At 30.5% G+C, this 21910-nt stretch overlaps 1 protein-coding gene across 3 annotated transcripts in view; it reads right to left on the bottom strand.

Moving 5' to 3' along the window:
• Positions 1 to 21910, bottom strand: part of LOC136972132 (muscle calcium channel subunit alpha-1-like) — a 220850-nt gene that overhangs the window by 113963 nt on the left and 84977 nt on the right. For all 3 annotated transcript variants that reach the window (XM_067266680.1, XM_067266679.1, XM_067266681.1), the window contains exons 5-8: positions 12030 to 12136; positions 8323 to 8475; positions 4792 to 4982; positions 645 to 748 (exon numbers count right to left, since the gene is read on the bottom strand). In XM_067266680.1, coding sequence (XP_067122781.1) covers positions 645 to 748; positions 4792 to 4982; positions 8323 to 8475; positions 12030 to 12136 — 555 coding nt within the window. The remainder of the gene's footprint in view (positions 1 to 644; positions 749 to 4791; positions 4983 to 8322; positions 8476 to 12029; positions 12137 to 21910) is intronic.

Here is a 21910-nt window from a genome sequence, read left to right on the forward strand (position 1 = left end):
TTTTATAATATCTAATTTTACCATCACCAAAGGATATTTTTATCCATTTTACAATTTTTTTACAGAGGTATCGCCTCAAATAAAAGGTTATCGTTGTAAATGAAAAATGTTTTTTTTTTATTTAATTTTTATGTTTATACGACTTAATTAATGCAACCGAATAGTAACTCTTAATAGGAAATTAGATATTAGATACAACCATCAGTTCATGTTTTTAATGAACTGAATGATTAATATTAAAAAAATAATAACAGCTAGTGCATTCTAAATTACATCTACATCAAAAGAAATCATCAACCAAAATGAAAATATATTTCATTTTTGTTTCTCTAAAATACCGTATTTTCTGGCATATAAGACGACTTTTTAACCCAGGAAAATCTTCTCAAAAGTCGGGAATCGTCTTATATGCCGGGTGTCGTTTTATAGGGTGAGTATATCCCAAACTCTATATTTTAACTGTAAAAGTCGGGAGTCGTCTATATGCCAGAAAATACGATACATTAAATATAATTCAATGAATCTGATTGAATTAACATTTCAAAATTTATAAATTTAGTATATTTAACATTACATAAGCTTATAATCAGAATAAAAATCAAAAACGATTACAAAATATTGTAATTAATAAAAAAAATATTTACCCACTAAGAACTCCAAGTACAAGGTTTAATACAAAAAAAGAACCAATAATAATTAAACTAATAAAATATATCCATGGCCATTCATTTCCTACAGCATCGTTAATCTGAAAATTGAAAGATTTTATCAGTATTTTCAAATTTGTCTTTATTAAATAACTTGAATATAAATAATAAATACAAAATTTTAATAAAATAATTATTAGTTTTTAATTTTTATATATAATTTTTATATAATTTCATAAAAATATAAAATTACTTTTGAGAGACAAATATATACCATATGAACTATATTAATTTCAGCTCTTTTTAACAACATCATGAAATAACTAGAGTGAAATTTTAAATTAGATTATATTATATTCTACATTGTACAACATAAAATAATACAACAGAGAAGACTGAGAATACTTTTTTAAGGGTAAAACAAAACAAATAAATTAGTTTAGGTAAAAATAATTTAATGAAAAGTTACAAAATTCAAAGATAAATATATACTCCATTTATAACAGATATTCTTGACAATCAAATAAAAAGTAAAACGTATATGTAATCAGAGCTTTTTTCTAAAAAATTACTGTCAACATGCATATGTGATGACTAAACATAAATTTCCGTTTTAGGAAAACTTAACAATAACAAAACAACAGTTAATATTATTAGTTATTTATTTTTCTTTATAAATGTACACATTTGTATTGTAGTATTCATAGTATTTCCAAATTTTTATACATCTCCATTTGCATTTTCTTCCCTATTTCTTTATTTCAGATTTAGTTCAGTTGCTAAATGATGCCCGGAGCTTGCACATCTCATGTGCTACACCTCAGTTTTTCAGTTTAATAACACCACTTAAATGAGGCATACCCATGGGCAGCCACCTATCAGGGGACCTTAGCAAGTTGGTAGTGCGTCACTTAGAAGACAGGGTATTACCCAAGTTTTTACTGAGTATCGTTGTTTACAATATATATGTTGATGACCTGTTTATCCTTTGGAAGACTAAACCAAATGTCTATGAGTTTTTATTGTGCATGAATAACAACGTGTACGGTCTTACCCTTAAACTAGATCAATTTAGTAACTCTAACACCCATTTCTTAGATGTCAACATGCATCTCATTGGGGGCAAAATAGAAATGAGCATTTATTACAAACAGGGCCATGTTCCGCTATTTATCCGTGCAAACTCGTCTGACCCCTTTTCGTATAAAATCACAGCCTTCCAAGCTCTAACTAGTTGGGCCTTTACTCATCACACCAACAGGCACGGCACCCTGCTAGAGCTGCAACGTATAAAAAATATAGCTGTTGAACACTGCTACAAAAGAGGCATGGTTCGCAGTTCGGCCCACACCTACGCCAACCAACTTCCTCCATGCAGCGTTTCTAACACCCAGTCTACATCTAACAGTAACCAGCAACCCATTACAGGCTATAGGTGCACAGTTGTCCAGTTCAATCAACATTTGAACTCCTTATACAGAAAGATTGCAAACCAGAATGGCACAGAGATGGCGTATGGGAGATCCGGTACAATTTACAAGCGGCTATGCAACGCAAAAGATAAAATAGATCTTAGCAGAGCCCAAAGGTTTACCCCATTCCTTTCAGGGATGATAAGTTTAAAAGGGACTTAATTTATATCGGCTCAACCATACATTTAACTCAAAAAAGGATACGTGAACATCAATCCGACCTTACAAACAACAGGCACACCATCACCTTGTCAGTGCACGCCACCAACCTGGAAGTTCGGGCTGACTTCTGTAACACCAGATTAATTAGACAGACCTTTCAAATCAATCATATTCATCACCTGGAGGCTTTGGAGATTTATAAAGCCAACTTAAGAGGCAACTGTATTAACTTTAAAGATGATGAGACTATCATGCATGCGTGAACGTACCTGTTCGAGGAATTCGAAAGAGCCGGGCAGAGGGGTAAAATGTGATACATAAAATGTTTAAAATCGAGCAGCATCGTTCTAACAGTCCAAGTACAAAGCCAGTTTAGTTCAGCACCCAAAGCAGGCCTTGGTGAAGGCCGAAAACATTCGGGAGTTTCATTTAGTTTAATTACTGGTAAAAAAGGTTTTGTTTGTGACAGTTCATTTCTCACTCCAGTATTTCTGATTAAAAGACTTACTTTAAGACACTTTTGAAAATTATTTTTTTTCAGTTATAAAATAAATATTTAATTTTAAAAATTTATATTAATATTTAATTTGCAGTTTATCATTTTTGACTGACTTTCTGAGGGCACTAATGAAATATATACACTAAAAGTAATGTTGCCACCTCAGGATTTTTTTCCAATTCATGAAAATTTATAGTAATTTTTTTTTAAATATTAAACAAAAATTTACATTTATTTAATTCTAGACATTGATACTTTATCTATTTCTTACAAATAAAATATTTTGTATTTTAGTTGAATTGTATAATCAAGCTTTTAAAACAGTAATTAAAAATATATATTTTTTATCAAGAATTTAACTATATATTTATTACTAACATATTAATTAAAGATGAGACTTTACATTTTTTTATGTTAAATGAAAATAAAAATAATTAATTACAGAGTGAAAACATTACTTTTAAAAATATATTTTGATAAAATAGTATTAATTAAATATTGTTGGTCTAGTTCCATGTTGTATTAACTCCATTCCCAATCAAAATGGAGACATATTCGTGTGCATGTCCTAACTCCATGGCCTTTCATATACATTGCATGGAAGACAATTCTAACATAAGAGAGATCTTATTGGCTGTGCCATTTCATTCCGATTCTCAAAAGCTATATCTGTTGCAATGTATGTTTTAACTCCTTCAACCAATACCAGTACCTCTTAAAGTCATGTGGCAGTCTGTGTTGTAATGGTGATGTGCATTCTGCTTTGTGCGTGCTTGGAAATGATGTAAATCATTAATTTACATGTTACTGATGGATTATCTCCAAGATTCAGACATCATTTCTGTAGAGATTGACAATTCTTTGCACAAGCAAGAAAGAGATGAAAAGACTGGTATAAATGAGTCCATGGCATCAAGAGATGAAAGGAGAGTAAGGTTTGTAATATCCTATGGCACAGAATGATATTAATTATGAAAGATGCAAGGAATATGAAATGTGTGTGATTCAAATTCCACCAAATTGTAGTTACTTTCACCTACATAAAAGCTTAAATGTTTAAGATGCTTGTTTTAAAAATTTTTCAAAATGTGAATTAGAACAATGTGGAACTAGACTAATAATATAAAAAAAATTTTTGAATGTAAAATTTTATTGCATGAAATTATTATTTTCTATTTAAACTCAATTATGATTTAAATTTTCATATCAATGTCCTTTTTTATTTAACAACACTTAAATAAGACAAGGGTAGAATTCTGCTGTTAAAAATTTATGTTAATGTTCTACTATAGTCAAACCTTGGTTTTTGAACTTAATTCATTCCTAAAAGATGTTTGAAAACTAATTTGTTCTAAAACCAAAGCAAAGTTTCCCCATAAGAAACAATATAAAATGAATTAATCCATTCCTGACTGCCAAAACAATGCCTTTTCTTTACCTTTTTAGCTATACTTCATGCATAAAAATGTCTGAAAATATAATATAATATTATATATAATATAATATTACATTAATAAATTTTTGTTATTTAATTTAACTTAAGCACCTTGAAACACAAGTTCTTGGATGCATTTATATTATTTGAATATTACAATTACTGTGAATTTTATGAATTAATTTGATTTAGATTCAACTGTGGCACATACTGAAAAATGGAAATAGTATCATTTCTGCATGTGCATTGAAATCTAATTTAGATAGCAACATTCATGTCATGACATCTAATGGCATGGGCACTCTCAGTGGCACTAACTTCTGAATCAATAATCCTGTCATTGATTTGTCAGGCCATTGGCTTTCTTTAACATAGGAAGTATAGGGAGTTAACTGTCTGTTTCTCTAATCTGTAGCCAGCTCTTGCCAAGTAGCTTGTTTGGCAACTGAGTTATTGGATGATAACTGGGATTAATATGAATTCAGAATTTTGTTCTTGAACTGAATTGTTTGAAAACCAAAGTTTGACTGTAAATACTAAAAAATAGTGCATATGTTATCTAAAATGTTTACTTACATTATATAAAACATTTGTCCATCCTTCATTTGTAACACATTGGAATACTGTGAGCATTGCAAGGCCAAAATTATCAAAATTTGTAATTCCATAATTTGGTCCTTCCCAGTATGTTCTACAAACTTCAGCAAGAGAAGCATTGCAATGGTAACCTCCTCCACATGGATGAGGTTCTTCTAAGGCAATTAACCCTAAATAATATAATTTTTATAGAATACCTATTCACTGGAATTTAAAAATTCATTCAGAATAAAAGTCTGATACTAACTCAGTATATAAAAAATTAAATATAATTATTAAACTATAAAAACTAATTAATTACTACATAATAAAGTTTACATGAGTTAAAAATACATTATTATATAAATTTCTGACTATAGAAAACTATAAATATAAAGTCAAAATTATATATAATAGAATTATTAGATAAAGTAGTAATATTAATCAACAAAATCAAAAGATTTTCAATAAAAATTATATTTGTACCAAAAAGTTTACATCTCAGTCTACAGGAAACCTTTGCACATCCTATATACATCTTAGAAGTTTCCCATGTTTCCTTCATGTTTAAAAAAAAGCTTTCAGAGCCTGTTTTAGAAGAGCCTTTATCTGCATTTCAAGCAACAAAGACAGGGCACAGGAACTCAAACACATCTACCACATTGTAGCTTAACATAGTTACCACACAAAAAATAATGAAAGGCCTTATCAGATTATATTCCTAATATACTACCAAACACAGCAAGGAGGACAAACGATACAAGTCATAAGGTATAACCAACATCTCAAACAAACTTACATAAAAATAACAAAGGCCAATAATGTACTGTACATGTGGCTTTTAAATGCAACTCTATGGTATTGAGAAACTCCAAGAGCCTGTACAAACACTCAAGGTGTTTGTACAGGCTCTTGGAGTTTCTCAATAACAATTATTTTTTACTGTTTCTGTCCTATGGGACTGAGAGAGTCTTTATTTTTAATAATATACATCATGGCTTTGGTCATGTCCACAATGAGAGCAGCTGGGTTTTCTAACAAAATTTGTAAGTCAACAAGTATCATTGATTCAACAAATAATAAAAAATGTTCAACAATTGATAATTCAATAAAATTAGTTTACGGTCTTTACTTACATATAAGACAAGGTTTTTATTCATTTATCACAGCTTCAAATTTCTAGGTCGTTCCTATACGCACAAGCAAAAGATTCTTTGCATTTTTGCAAATAATTTTTGTGAACTGTGTATTCGCATTTTTTACCGGATGCTTACTCTCTTGTATTTAAAAACATAAGTATTTTATCTGGGCCATTTGAATCATTCTTGTATATTGTCAGGAATAAAAATGAATAACAATAGGAAAAACAAAGCTTTTGAATTGAATTCCAGATTGAAATTCCAAAATCACACGGGAGCCTGATAAGTTTTAATCCATTCCCACGTGAAAACAGATAATTATTTGGAAATAAGAATTTGGAGAAACTCGTAAGTGTAATCGACCGAGAGTAAATTCGACTGTTAACAATTGGCAAAAAAGGTTCCCGACTGTCCAGCTTTACATTAACAAATTATGTTATCAATTTTACAAAATTTTTCCTTACAGTTTAAAATGCTAGTAATTTTTGCAGAGCAATGTGTGCATGTATGTTCATTTGGTATTTTACTTGTGATTAAACAAAATAAAATTAGAATTGTATTAATAAATCTAATTTTCTTTATTTTGATATTTAAAGTTACATCTCATCCTATATGCAAGGTCGTCTTATATTCGAGTAAATACGGCAATTAAAATTATTCACTTATTTTCCAGAATGGTTACTGTGTATTCAATGCTAGGTATCTATAAAATTTTACTACAATGCTACCTCACTTACAATATTTCGATTTCTGGTTTTGAACTTATGGGCAATCCTAACTTTGCTCCCAATCAGGGTCTATTTCACAATGCAGACTTGGACATTTGGATTCACTAATTTATTTTTATCTGACATGGCTGTTTTTTCTTTTCTCTTTTTATTATTACGCAATAGCTTAATTTTAAAATGGTGAAATACTATGTGAGCAATTAGAACTTTAGAATAATAAACATTGCTTAAAATGAAAGTTGCTTTAACACTGATTCTAAGATTCTGATTAAAAGATTCTGCTTCATTCTTTCTGAAGAAGAATATCATGAGCAATTCTCCAATTAACTGAACAAGAAAAAGAATTACATATGAAGCAGATCCTTCAAAGATGAATCCTCTCAAGAAGAAACTGAATGACAGTTTGAAAAATGTTTTTGTAAAAGCTGGGAATTATCTGAAGAGAATGAGTCAAAAATCTCTACAGAGACCAGGCTCAAAATGCCCAACAACAAAAAAATGTAGAAAATCTAAACTTGGTACTAACACTCCCAGTGCTATTACAAGGTGTAAAAAAAAAAAACACTTGCATTTAGCAATTGCAAAAAATATTCTACACATTGTGGAAAAAACTTTTTGAGACTTGGAAAAAATTTGAACCGGTGTTATTGTCAATTGGCATAAAATGAGAAAACCTATATTCAATTAAGTGTAAATATAATATAATATTATATATACAGTAGACCCCTATAACACGATAGATACATTCTGTGTTGTACGAGTCACTTAGATTTTACAAATACATAAGCCATTCACAGCCTGGCACTTGTGCAGTTTAGGGGATACAACTGTTTGAAAGGTTTTCTTCCATAAAATTAAGCGATTCTAGACTAATTTGACTTGAACATTTCCAAAACATGTATAATTTTTTGGGAATAATCCATATAAACTATGCTATAAACAAAAAATTGTAGGAATACTTACCAAATGCGCACCGTTTGAAGACACCATTGCTTAAGCTTGTTTTCGTCACGGAGCAGCTCATTGAGCGGCGGACAAGTTTCCTGATAAGTTATTCTTTCTGCGAAAAATTTGCTGAACTTTGGAGACATCATTAATGGAAATATAATTTTTATGGCCATTGAATAATAAACGTTTTTTAGTAGGTCTGCTGCTCGTTTAAACTCAACAGTTTGTGCAATGTCCACTATTGGTCCAGATTCCACCAATCCTGTCGAGACACGAGTCGGCCATGGCAATCTGTTTCATTCTTTTACCGTGTTATACGAGCCTCTTTTATCACGTTATACGAACACAATCGCAATTTTTCCGCCGTGTTATACGAATTCATGTTATATGAACACGTGTTGTAGGGGGGTCTACTGTATATATATTTACACTAATTGACAATGATGTTGGTTTCAAATTTTCTTCAGCCACAAAACACTTTTTTCATAATTTGTAAAATATTTTATTCTATACATTAAGTAATATTGATATTTATTATAATTCTAACTCTATAATATATAAAAAAATTAAATTATATGACTATAAAAAACTATTTATTAATTATTTTATTGATTATAAATTATTGATATAATTAAAAAATATTTATTGTAAATTCATTAGCAATAAATATTTTTTTTAATTAAAAAACTACCAATAAAAATTAATATAATACTAACCTGTGAAATTATTATAGCATGTCTGATGCATTTTTCCTGAGAATAATTCTAATCCTATGATAGCATAGATAATAATAACAAATATGACAAGTAGACCAATATGAAGTAACGGCACCATGGCTCGAAGAATTGAATTAAGTACAACCTGTAAACCTAAAAATATTTAATTATGAAGATTTTATATGAAACAATTTTAATGTAAAAAAATATGTAATAGTCAAATCAGTAAAAATAATGTTTCTTACAATTTTATTTTATTGTTTATGTAAGTTTTAAAGCTTGGATTAGGCAAATATGAATCTAATTAATCTATTAATTTATTAGTAATGTATTTATGTTGAATGCATATAATAATAATGTTGGAAAAGAAGAAAACAAAAACGTAAGTATTAAAATATCAATTGCACAATCCATTACTGTAAATAATTCTTGGTTTTTTTCATTCATTTTCTTTTGATTTTTCTTGTTTCTCTTTATTGTTATTGTCATTAGTGACCACTAAGTTTTCTATTTCGCTATTGTCCTTGTAATTGAATTTACTACCATAAATTCTGTTAACATTTTTAAAATTCTACTATATACAAATATAGCTTTTTTTGGAATATATTTATTTTTTAACGAGCAAGTATTTTATTGTAACATTGTCACAATGCCAGGCTGCAATTTTTAATCATATTTTTTAATTTATTTAATTTAAAATGTATGCTATCCACTTTGAAATTAGTAGTGTCTTGTCCCTGTACATCATACTTTTCCTTTAGCAACTGAGTCGTGCTGGTCATCTATCTAATTAAAATAACTAACTAACATCAACTAACAAATGAAGTAGATTTTGATAGTATCATAAATAATTTTGCTAGTAAAAAAGCAAAAAAAAATATATATATATATATATATATATATATTTGTAATTTTGTAGTTTAATTTATAAATAAAAGAAATAAAATTATTTTTTCTTAAACTTAATTTTCAAATTGTGTCTAAATAGGTTTGAGGCAATTGACAGACTGCCCCAGGTGGCGTAAACTGTAGCTACGCCACTGATCCTGCCTTATGACATTTTAAAAGACAAATATGGAAGTAAATTTCAGAGTTAGGAGGATGACATTAGAATGTTCTTTTGCAATCAGTACAATGAACATCCAATTCAGTAGAAAGGTGATTCATATGCAAATATCAGGAAGAAGACATCACAGGTGATGTGAGGGCACAAAAAACATGTGCAGTCAGCATGCACAGTGCAAAACTACAATAAAAAGAAGGGCAAAAGGCACTATTAAAGACATTTGTTGCAGGTTCAAGTGAGTTTGTACATGCAATATGATTAGAAGAAACCATCTGGATGACTTTACATGTGGTAGAATGATCAGCAAGCTTGAAGGGTAGTGTGACAAGTGTAGCCCAAGAGTTTGAAATCAACAAAAGTGTCATTTCATGAGCTTGGAAAGCCTTCCAAACCACAGGTACAGCTGTAAGAAAGGTTGGTGGTGGTCATCAAGAAAAACAATGCCAATGGATGACTGATATATTGTCCTGCAGTAAAAAAGGAAACCAGTCAGCAGGCAACATTGCTCAGCAGCTGTGTATAGCAATGGAACAAAAAGTGTCACAGTTTAATGTGGCCAGACGCCTTCATAAAGGTGGTGTATTTGCCTGTTGTCCTGAATGCTGCATCCTATTAACAGCTGCCCATAGGCAGCACCTTTAGACTGGTGTAAGGAACACAAAGACTGGACATCTCATCAATGGAGTCACATCTTCCTTACAGATGAGTCATTTCAGTATCACAAGTGATTCTCAATGCCTGTTGATATGGAGAGAGGTAGGGACACAGTTTTATCCCACTCACGTCATGGAAAGAGACCATTATGGTGGGTCCTGGTCTGCTAATTTGGGGAAGCATTATGATGAATGGGTGGACTAAGCTCCAAATTTTCAATGGAAGTACTGTTATCAGAGATCACTAATGTCAGCAAGTAATCCTTTCCCACGTGCATCTGTTCCAAGGTGCCATTGATGCAGACTTCATTTTTATGGATGATAATTCCAGGTCACATCAGACTCTTGCTGTTGAGGAGCTTCTAGACAGTGAAGATATCATTAGAATGGATTGGCCAGCATACTCCCCTGACTAAAATCCCATAGAACAGGTGTGGGATGCTTTGGGGAGACACCTTTCAGCATGATTATATCTGCTGAAAAACACCCAACAACTGAAACAGATGCTCATTGAGGAATGAGCACTCTTACCTCAACAACTGTTTGACAATCTGATGTTGAGTATGAAAAGACAGTGCCAAGCAACCATTGCAGTTAAGGGAGATCATATCCCTTATTAAGGGACATCTGTTTGTCGCTCTTCCTCTTGGGTAGACAATCATTTGTACCAATGCTACTCTTTCAATAAAGCCTTTTTTTGTTTAATTCCATACTGTGTGTTCTATTCATTTTTGTACTAGTATGCTTTCTTCATCTTTTAAGTACAAAATAATGTCTCTGTATTCTGAATTTCATGTCTCCCAGGTAATTTCTTGTGGAATTATGGCAAAAAAAAAAAAAAAACAGTCATTACTTAAGTTTTGCACACCAATGTAATATTAGATTTAATATCATACAAAATATAGTCATTTGTGATTTCATATATTATTGGATACTACAATAATTCCAATTTTCTTTTTTTAGATATAGCATTCTAAGCTAATATTTTTTAAATTATTTTCTTATTTATTGCATAATACCTTCTCAACTCTCTATTCTTTCTTCTAAAATTTTCCTTCTTTATGGGCCACATGATAAATTGGATAACAGTGAGGTGATAAATTAATGCAAACCAGAGAAGTCACCCTTACAATATATAAGCCTATATAGATGTGAAAACATTAAAGTTAAGTTTTTTCATTTTGGATGTAGTGCACTACATCCAAGAGGAACTTTAGAACGGTAAAAGTACTAGCATGAAAAGAGCTTGCAGGTTAGGAGCTGGTAGATGAACTAAAACAAAAAGAAAGGAGAAAAAATGTACTAGAAGAAAGAAACTAGACATAAGAACTGCTTCACTTTTGTCTCTATTCACTAACAAGACTGACTGAAAAGTCAATTTTGTTAGTGGATAGCGGATAGTCAAACAACTATAACACAGGAACCAAACATATATAAGAAAATTTACCAGTGAGTCCCTTATCAATATTTTAGAACTCTGAAATCCATCCAATCTGGCCCACATTCTCCATTTTCTATCTTATCTATTTTAATCATATAAGTGCATCTAAATATAAATATAAGTTTTTTTGTGAAAAGCAGGGTTTTGAACAAAGGAGAGGCTATGGTTAATGTATTATAATAACTCAATAAGTGTGCATCATACTGGTGTGAAAATTTAAATAAAATAACTTTTGTTTTATTATTGTTTACATATTCAGAGAAACCACTTGTGTCTTTAACAACTATGTTCCCACACTTTCTCTTTCCTTATAAGTTTTTTGAAAATAGATTAATCTTAAAAGTCTTTGGCAGAGCTAGTTTGCAATTTTTGTTTCTCTAACTCATGTAGAAATAAGCTGAAATATTTATATATACATATAAATATAAATATTTATTTTATATATATAAAGATATAAAATTATATTAAAAAGCAATATTTGTTCTAATTCTATGATGTAAATAAAAGAATTTTTTTAATAATTTAAATTCATTTAAATATTACTCACTTGGAACACCTGAAACTAATTTCAAAGGCCTTAAAACTCTGAATGCTCGAAGTGCTTTAACATCAAAACCTTCTTTCATAAATGTGGACAAAGCTGTACTAATAATGCTACAAAAATAAATAATAAAATAAAATAATAGTTGATATTATTTTAGATTTAATTAAAATATATAATAAATTTTTTATATTTAATGTAAATTACATCGTTAGATACTTACATATAAATTTATTATTAATTTATGGTGTAATATAATATTATTTACATTGTATAAATATTACAATATTATAATTTACAATACAATACTACACAATAATTACACATTTTAAAATAAACAAACTCAAAAAATAAAAGTGCTTTTTCTCTTCTTTTATTAAAAATTATTTGATTACATCTAATTCAAACAGAATAAACAAATTTATCTAAAAACTAAAAAAAACACTGAAAGGATATGTTTGCTATAACAATAAACTATGAAAATCACACTAATATAACTTCATAGATCATATCATTTTCAGGATTCTTTATTTCTCAGAAAAACAATTCAACAAAAGATGCTGATATTTTGTGGAATGAAATTACAGTTATAAAAATCACCCTTCCATCACATGCACTTACTATGGAACAAATGAAAATATTTAAGCGAAATAAACTATAGGAAAGTGATTAATGCAACCACACTGCTTCTGCATGGAAATTTTCCTTAGTTTATGATTTATAAACATATCTTTATTATACATGCATTATAAACAGTCTATTAATATGTGGCTTTATTAAGCCTTGTTATTTATTTTTCTTTTCTTTACTTTCCTTATACTATCTTCCTGCGGTAAAAACTGTACTTCTGGCTCCTGTTTACTTAACCACACTGCAGTTAGTTAACCCATGTGGTCTGAACTGTAATAAAACAAAAGGGGTGACACCATCGGTCGAGGAGTTACTGGCAGAGGAGAGAGGGAGATTGAAAGGAAAGGAAGGAAGATTTTTCGGGGAGAGAGGAAAGCAGGACAAGAATGTAACAAAGACAATTATTAAGGAATGGATCCAAGGTTTTTTTTTTTATTATTATTGCCAGTCACCCCTTTAAACTTTTTCATTCTGACAATTCCTGTATAATTCTTATCAACCTTATCTTGCTCTAGGGCCATTTACTTTGTAAATATAGTTAAGCTAGAAATAAGTTAGAATAAGTCCTTTGTTTTGTCGGTACGTGGGGACCAATTGGTGATATTGTTACGGGTGGTCCCAAGTGTCTTCGTATTTTCCTAGTTAGTAACTGTGTACAATTGTTTCTTTGGAAACTATCGGTGTTAATTGTAATTAATAAATTTTTTTAAAATTTTTATCAAAGCCGAGCGATTCTCAGGATTCTGTTATTTATTACTCGGCTACAAATATTAATAAAGTATACACAAATTTACTAAAACTTCATTAATAAATTCAAACACTAGATGATACAAATCATCTTCTTCGGGGATAAGAACAAAATGGAATAACAGAAATAAGAATATCATATGCAGAAATATTTCAAATTGACAGAGCCATATAGAAGCAATGTACAATAAATCAGTAACAGAATACTTCTTCACTTTTAAAATCTCCAGGTAATACTGTTTGCCCCAGGATGTTCTTTGAAGTCCAAACTCATGAAACAAGTTGGTCACTTAGATCCTTAGTTAGCAAAAGATCAAATCCCACTTACAACCTTCAAAAGGCTCTCACCTCATTCCTCAGAGCCTTATTGAATGAAAAATACTCTTTAACTTTTATTTATTTGTATAACACTAAAGTAAAAATACAGCCCCCCTCTCTCTCTCTAGCATACATCCACCATCTTTCCATTTTTATAAAATAGATGTAAATGCTTTGTCCCGACTTTCAAAGCCGTCTTGTTGTTTAAAACCCTGTTTAAAAAAATTGTTGGTCAATCCTGCAGGTTATACTACATTATACTATTATACTATATCTAGTAGTTAACAATAATTACTTTACAATCAAGGTTCACATCTACAGTAGTTACAAAAACAAGAAGTATCTGTGAGTTCACCATTGTCAGCTTTTTGGCTGAGACTGTTCTGCATAATTTAGAATCTAGCATTTTTAACTATCTGCTCGTCATTAAATATCCTCAAATATGTTGATGATGCCCTCATTGCTTGGGATAAATTATTTAAAAATTTTAAAATCTTTCTTAGTCTACTAAATAATAGCATCTCTCTCTCAATAACATTCTTGCTAGATACTGAATATAACAATAGTGCAATTAGTTTTCTTGATCTGCTAAGACTATCAGCCTCCTACATACAAATGCATAGCCATTGTCTTCTAATTAGAAGGGCCTTTCTCTTATCTTCCAATAGTTTTCTCTTACAGCAGAAACTTAACACTATCCAACAAACATTACAAAATACTGGGTACCCTAACAGCAAGTTTTACTTTCTCTACAATTAAGTTTACCACACAATACACCTGATTTTTACCATGTTCATACATACGTTCACAAAGATAGCCAAGTATATTTATTTCTCACATAAAATTGTTATCTATAAAAGTTCTCTCTATTTTCTGAAAGTCTAATTATGTAAATATTACTCCTATATATACTCTGTGTGTTATTGTACATATTTGTTATTTTATTGATTTATTCTGCATCACTGCTATGCAGTTCTGTTAATTTAAAATAACGAATTTGTTTATTTATTTTTCACACCTGTTACAGGCTTGAGTAAGTGAGTTTTATTTATCTATTATACACACTCCGGTGTGCATGAGGAAGGTATAATTTAAAATATTTATGCATGCAATATTCTTATTCCTATTGTCCCATTTTGTTCTTATTCTTGATTATAATGATTTTATCATCAAAAGCATTTGAATTTATTAAAGAAGTTTTAGTAAATATTTTAATATATATTTTATTAACGTCAATAGACTGTAATTTGCGCATTTCATACATAGTGAACATCTTGATTATTAAATGTTTTTATTATTTATTTATTTCAATTTAACTGCATGGCACATCTCAAATGTTTATCGAAGTTACACCGGTTAATGGTTGATGTGAGTCGTATTTTATATTTATTTCAATTTGTTATATTTATATCTAACATTATTTTTCAAATTACTTTGTACATTCAATTCTGAACACTTTATACTTGTTATTTTAAATTTGTTTTTCTGAGAAGTAAAGAATCTCGAAGATAGTCAATGAACTAGACCGAAAACATTTAGTGCAAAATTAATCCTGCTAATAAATAATACACTAGTTTTAGCCATCATGTGGATTCTCAAAAGTCAGGGAATAACTCTACTATCTTAATTCTCTAATGATACTATTCTTTTAATGATAAGCATAACATTTTACATATTTTCATAAATATATAATAGTAGATTAAAAATTTAAATTGTTTATATATAAAAAAGCATGAGATTAATCTATATATATATATATATATATATATATATATATATCTTTATTTGTTATATAACATGATCATATGACACTGCATACTTATCATTTGACATAAAATCACATCATATGATCAATGTTAATCAGTAGAAACAAATGTCATAGATGCTTCTTTTATAGTTCATACTATTCTGTACACCATAACAAAATTTTGTTTGAATTATAATATAACTTAATCAGTTTATAAAATACGTTTATATCACTCTACAGTAATATTGAAAATGGTTTTAAATAATGAATGAGTCACACAAGTTTTTATCTATAATTAAATGAAGAGTATTATATTATTTCTACTGATAAAAATTGACAAGTGAAAATTGTGTGTCATATTCTAATATATAAATGTCAATTACATCCAACTTAACTTGTCATATGACAAGTTATAAGACATTGACATATAACCACGTCAAGTTTTTATGCATGGCAGTCAAGTATTAATAGTACTTGAGTGACAAGCACAAAACTTAATTCAATTTTCTGTAATGATAACATATGCAATTATTTAAATATATATGTTACAGCTAAAGCCCATGAATCATATAAAGCTAGGATTAATTGGTTAATGCTACGTTTATTCAAGTGTTTTGGTTAAAGCAAGTAACAATCTATTGATTTTGAATTTCATCTGTATAAAGTTTAAACTCTACTCGTGACAAATAGACATGCATTATCCAAGTCACAAGCGGATAAAGCCGACATTATCCAAAAATGGATGGATGAAGAAAGAACTAAACTTAAAATTTGAGCTTCATTTTGAATAAAATGAGAAAATTTAGGATTTTACTTTATTCAGATAATCTGCAATTTTTCCAAAGCAAGTTGGATGGATAAAGAGAAAATTTTGTTTTTAAATCAATTCAAATTTATTATTTTTTTATTGCATAAAAAAGAAAGTAAACAAAAATAAATGTTATCAGTTATTTTACAAAACTATTGTCAGAATTAGCTAAACAAAAGTCATATCTTTAAAGCTAAAAGTTGTATATTCAGCTTTAAAGTAACAAAAAAAATTGATCTTAATTGATGTACACTAGGGGTTGATTATAATAATAAATACAACTGAAAAACAAAAGATCATCTAGTAAAGCTCTCAACATTAAATAAATTCACACCTTAGAAATCAACTGCAGCAAAAAGTTAATGAAACAAAAACATTTTCAACCTAATTTGATAGGTCTTTATCAGTTGAGTATTCCAAAGTAGAATATATTTGGAAAGAACATTCAATAAAATATAACATATTCACTGCTTGGAAATGTAGTTTTACCAGAATTCCAACATCTTATTCTGATCTATAAGAGATATGTTGATGATATCTTTATCTTACGGCACAAAAAATCTGACCTACAACTATTTATGCAAAGAATTAAATCCCTGTTGTCTTCTACTACAATTGGAACAAGAAAACACATCAGTACATTTCTTGAATGTTTCCATTACTTTTAAGAATAGTGAAATCCATACCAACATACATCATAAGCCAATGTATCAACCAATTTTCACCCCTTACAACTCCGTCAACCCACCAACACACACCACTTTCTACATTCAGGTCATTAATTAGAAGAACATTCAAACATTGTATGAGTAGAGTAGACACTATTGGAAAACTCAATTATATCAAAAGAGTTGCAAAACAACATGGGTTTCCAGCATGGTTGATATAACAATTGATCAACTCATTCCAGTCATCCAGACCAAACAACCACAACCTGAGTATAAATGAAGATTCAAGATGAACTATTTCCGCGTCTTGAAGAAAATACACAGACAGGTGACTAAATGCAATAATGTGAACATGATATAAATGAAATGTTCCTAACACTATTACTTTCAATATCTTAAGAAATGAAAAGGCACAGTATAATCACAATGATTCCTCTGAAATTTATTTGATTCCAATGAAGGAATGGAGGAAAATGAAACTTACAAAGGCTTAAAGAACACAAGTATACTATCAATAAGAAACTTTGCGACTTGACATTAGCAGCATATGCTATTCAATAAGAAGTATAGGTCAAGTGAGAAGACACTACAATCATCAGAACAGCTAAGGATGTCAACAGACTTAAACATTTAGAGACCTTAGAAATTCATAAAGCCAATAGAACTTCCACCTTCATTAATTACAGGGATGTGGACTCACTATCTACTGCATGGAAGTCTGTGTATGAGCTCTAACTTGACTTCCTTCAATGGAGCACTTCTACATCATCATTTTATTGTTATTCTTATTTTATTTTGTTATTTATTTCATTTTGTTCAATATCTGTTATTAATTTTTATATCATATTATTTTAATTTATATTTATTTTATTTATGTTGTATTTAAATTTTTTATTTTGTTCTATTCTACTGGTATTTATTGGATGTTCTTTTTATATGGGTGTGAGACTGCGGATTTTAGCAGGAAAATTTGTGTAAATAAAAGAAAACTTTCATTTTTTGTTCAAAAATTATTGTAAACAATCACCGATAGAAAAAACTCCTTGCGGAGAAATGGAGCAGAGGTCTCCAGTAACTATCAACAGTTAGGTGGGAAAGTTGACACTTAGCTGTCAAGAATTCGCAAGTCATCGTCAACAACTGACAGCTTCCCACATTAACACTATAAAAGCTCACGCCACCGGAAACTTAGGGCGCTCACATAGGAAGTTATTATTGTACTTGTGTCTGTCTCCATGCCCAGGAATGAAGTCCCGTTGGAGAAGACCTACAGCAACTCTTCCACATCGTCGGTGACCGCCATACATCGAATTACATCGTCCAATCTCACACCAAGAGGTATTTTGTTAGGACCTTTGTAAACTCTCTCTCCTGCAACGGCAATAGGCTTAGCTCATAGCCACCTGTTTGTTTAGAACTTGTTGAGCTTTATATCTACTTGCATATAACCGCATAGTACCGTAGAATAGTTTGTAATTGCCTTGTATGTTATTCTAGTTATTCAATAAATGTTTTATTTATTAACCTGTCTCCTGTCAATCCAAGACGCCTGTCGACTTACCGACGCACCTCCCCACTCACTTTTCTGCCCTCCTAGCCATGCAAAACGACAACGAGATCGGGTTTTGCCAACCTGTGCAGTGTAAGTGGTCAGCGAGGATAAACCCAACCCTCTGCTTATCTCACATGAATATTTCTATTTTGGAATACTCAACTGATGAAGACCTATCAAATTAGGTTGAAAATCTTTCTGTTTCATTAAAAGTTTTGCTGGAGTTCATTTATAAGGTGTGAATTTATTTTCTGAAATTCCCTCCAGTTTCTGTATTTTGTTACATTGCTCTTAATGTTTTTGCATTTTTGTTTGCAGCACATAACCTCAAATAAAGGTAGCTTTTACATAATTTTCTGTGTTCAAATGGATATTTAAGACACCTATTTTTATGTTTGTCTTTAATTTATTAATATATTGTAGTCCTGGAGTTTACAAGTGTTTTCTAGAAAGTTTAAAAGCACAAAAAATTCACCAAACTGAAAAATAGTTGCCTATCACTAGGGTTGCCATAATTGCCAAGTTTTGATACGGGATGTTTATTTAAGTGCTTGTAGCTGAGTAATAAATAACAGAATTCGGAGAATCACTCGGCATTGATAAAAATTTAATGGTTTCAAAAGTTATTCCAAATCCCAAATATACCAATATTCATGCTTACAAACTACGATATACAAATTAACTGGGACCTGTCATTACAATACAACTGACGGGTTCCCAAGTACCAACAAACAAAGAGCTTACTATAGCTTAGGTTTAACTTAACTAAATTATACTAATATTGGGCCCAAAATTTAGAGTAAGATATAAGAGTCATAGAATTATACAGGAATTGTTCAGAATAAAAAGTTCAAAGGGGTGACTGGCAATAATAAAAAAAAAAAGATCTCGGATCCGTTCCTTAATAATTGTCTTCTTTACATACTCGTCCTCATGTATTCTCCGTCCTGCTTTCCTCTCTACCCGAAAGTGTCTTCTTTATTCCCCTTTGAATCTCCCTCCGTCCTCTGCTAGTAACCCCTTGACAGATTGGGTGTCACCCCCTTTTGTTTTATAACAGATCAGACCACATGGGTCAACTAACTACAGTGTGGTTGGGGAAACAGAAGCCGGAAGTACAGTTTTACTGCAGGAAAATGGTATAAGGAAAATAAAGAAAAGAAAAATAAATAACAAGGCTTAATAAAGCCACATGCTAAATAAATAAAACATGAAAAAGTGGGTAGGTAGGTAATGGTTTATTTTACTCTGATAAAAAATCAAAGTTTAAGCAGTCTAATAAAATGAACATGTAGAATAATAAAAAAAATGCAAGGCTAATCCTTTTTAGTCCAGTCATATTTAAAAGTTGATTTTACTTTCTTAATTATCTCATTTTTTTCTTTCACATAATTATAAAATTGGGCACAAATCATTTTAAAATTATAATAATAAATCAAAATTGCTTCAACTGTCTCCACCGACAACTTGTTTCTTTCATCCGACCATTGAGTTGACATTAGGAAAAATATTCTCTCCACATTTGTATTGTGGGCTGGAATGGCAAATACATATTTGCATAGCTTTATTAGACATGACTTCCGATCAATATGCTTTGTATCTGCAAAAAACTTCAGCCATTTCTCTTCCATACTCAATTTCATAGTTATACATCCACCAAAGCCGAATTATCGGGCTAGAGTCGGCTATAATAAATAAATAATTAACAAGACAATTTGGCAGTAGAGCTTGGCGTTAGGCACCATCTCTAACTAAATTTAATAATTACAATTTAATTTAATTAAATAATGTATTAATTTGGAACTGGAAGAAAAGAAATCGGCCCGAAGCGGGACTCGAACCCGCAACTTCTGCTATCCGTGCAGACACGTTACCAGTTATGCTACCCAGATCTTTGGTCCGATCTCCTCTTTCAGTAAATATAAGCTAATGCGACGACCATCGACAGCCATTACAATGCCGGCTGGGGACACCTCAAGTGCCCACGTCCTTTGGGCCGATTTCTTTTCTTCCAGTTCCAAATTATTAAATTATTTAATTAAATTAAATTGTAATTATTAAATTTAGTTAGAGATGTGCCTAACGCCAAGCTCTACTGCCAAATTGTCTTGTTAATTATTTATTTATTATAGCCAACTCTAGCCCGATAATTCGGCTTTGGTGGACGTATAGCTTTTTAACGGGTTAGTTGTTATTTATTTATAATTTCATAGTTGCTTTGTAGTTTTGGTTGGTATTATTTTTCTCTAAATAATCTTTTAGACATATAAACTGTTTGAATAGAATTGCCAATATCTATGTTTCTTACTTGTAAATATGCAATACTACATTCTATTTCTGGAGCACCACCATGCACCAGCCACCTCATGCAGAGTTTAAGGAGAAAACGGGACAAAAAAGGGAGAAATAGTAATATGGGACTGAGTAGTGAAATACAGTGACAGTCCTGGGACATATGGCAACCCTACATATCACCAATTGGCTTGAAATATAATGATAAATTTCCAGACTTAAAAAAAAACAGTGTCCTGTACCCATTATCCATAGAGTTGCTAAAAAACAAAATGCTCATGCCTATAAAAAGATAAATTTTATATTCAGCTTTACTCAAGCAGTGGTAGATAGACTTCACATTATCCAGATAAAGCCTTTTTAAGTTTTGTTCTTGTTTCATCCATCCATTTTTGGATAATGTTAGTTTTATCTCTTGTGACTTGGATAAAGTGCACTTTACAGATAAAGTTCAAAATTAATACATTGTTACTTACTTTAAATAGTGTAGTGCTGCATCACTATATATATTTTTTCATATGACTTTTGTATGTTTATGTCCTTTGTGTAATATATTTTGTTAGTCAGTGCCTGAAATTATAATTGTAGAAGTGTTAATATTTTTTGTTCAGGTAGAACCACCTTTTTGGGGTGGTGTTGTCTGCCATGCAACAATTGATTGTATGATGACCACATGAAGGGTGTGATGTAGTATAATGGCGGGACGTATAAACTGACATCTCATGTGTGGATGAACTATCTTTTTCCTAACCAAGACTTGGATCAGATGTACAGAGGCTTGTTTGGAGTGGGGAGTGAAGTAGGAAGAAAGGATGACTGGTAGCAAACCACTCGAGAAGCAATCGGATTGCATCGTAGTAAGTTATACGTCATAATAAAATATCATTATCATTAGACTGAGTGTTTGGGGTGTATAACTGGATAAGACTAATATTATTGTTCTCTGAGATCATCAGTGAACCACGTGGCCAAGACTGTTGAGAGTGGATTCTTGGACCCCTAAAAAGAGAATTTGTTTTCATACTATAGAGATTCAGCGAGTGACCTTCATCTGTAAATTATATTGTAAATTAATTGTTATTTAGATCACACGATTGGCTCCTCGTACAGGATCTATTAATTGTC

The sequence above is a fragment of the Centruroides vittatus genome, unplaced genomic scaffold (genome assembly GCF_030686945.1).
Source record: "Centruroides vittatus isolate TY-2023 unplaced genomic scaffold, ASM3068694v2 contig_2818, whole genome shotgun sequence".
Taxonomy (NCBI): domain Eukaryota; kingdom Metazoa; phylum Arthropoda; class Arachnida; order Scorpiones; family Buthidae; genus Centruroides; species Centruroides vittatus.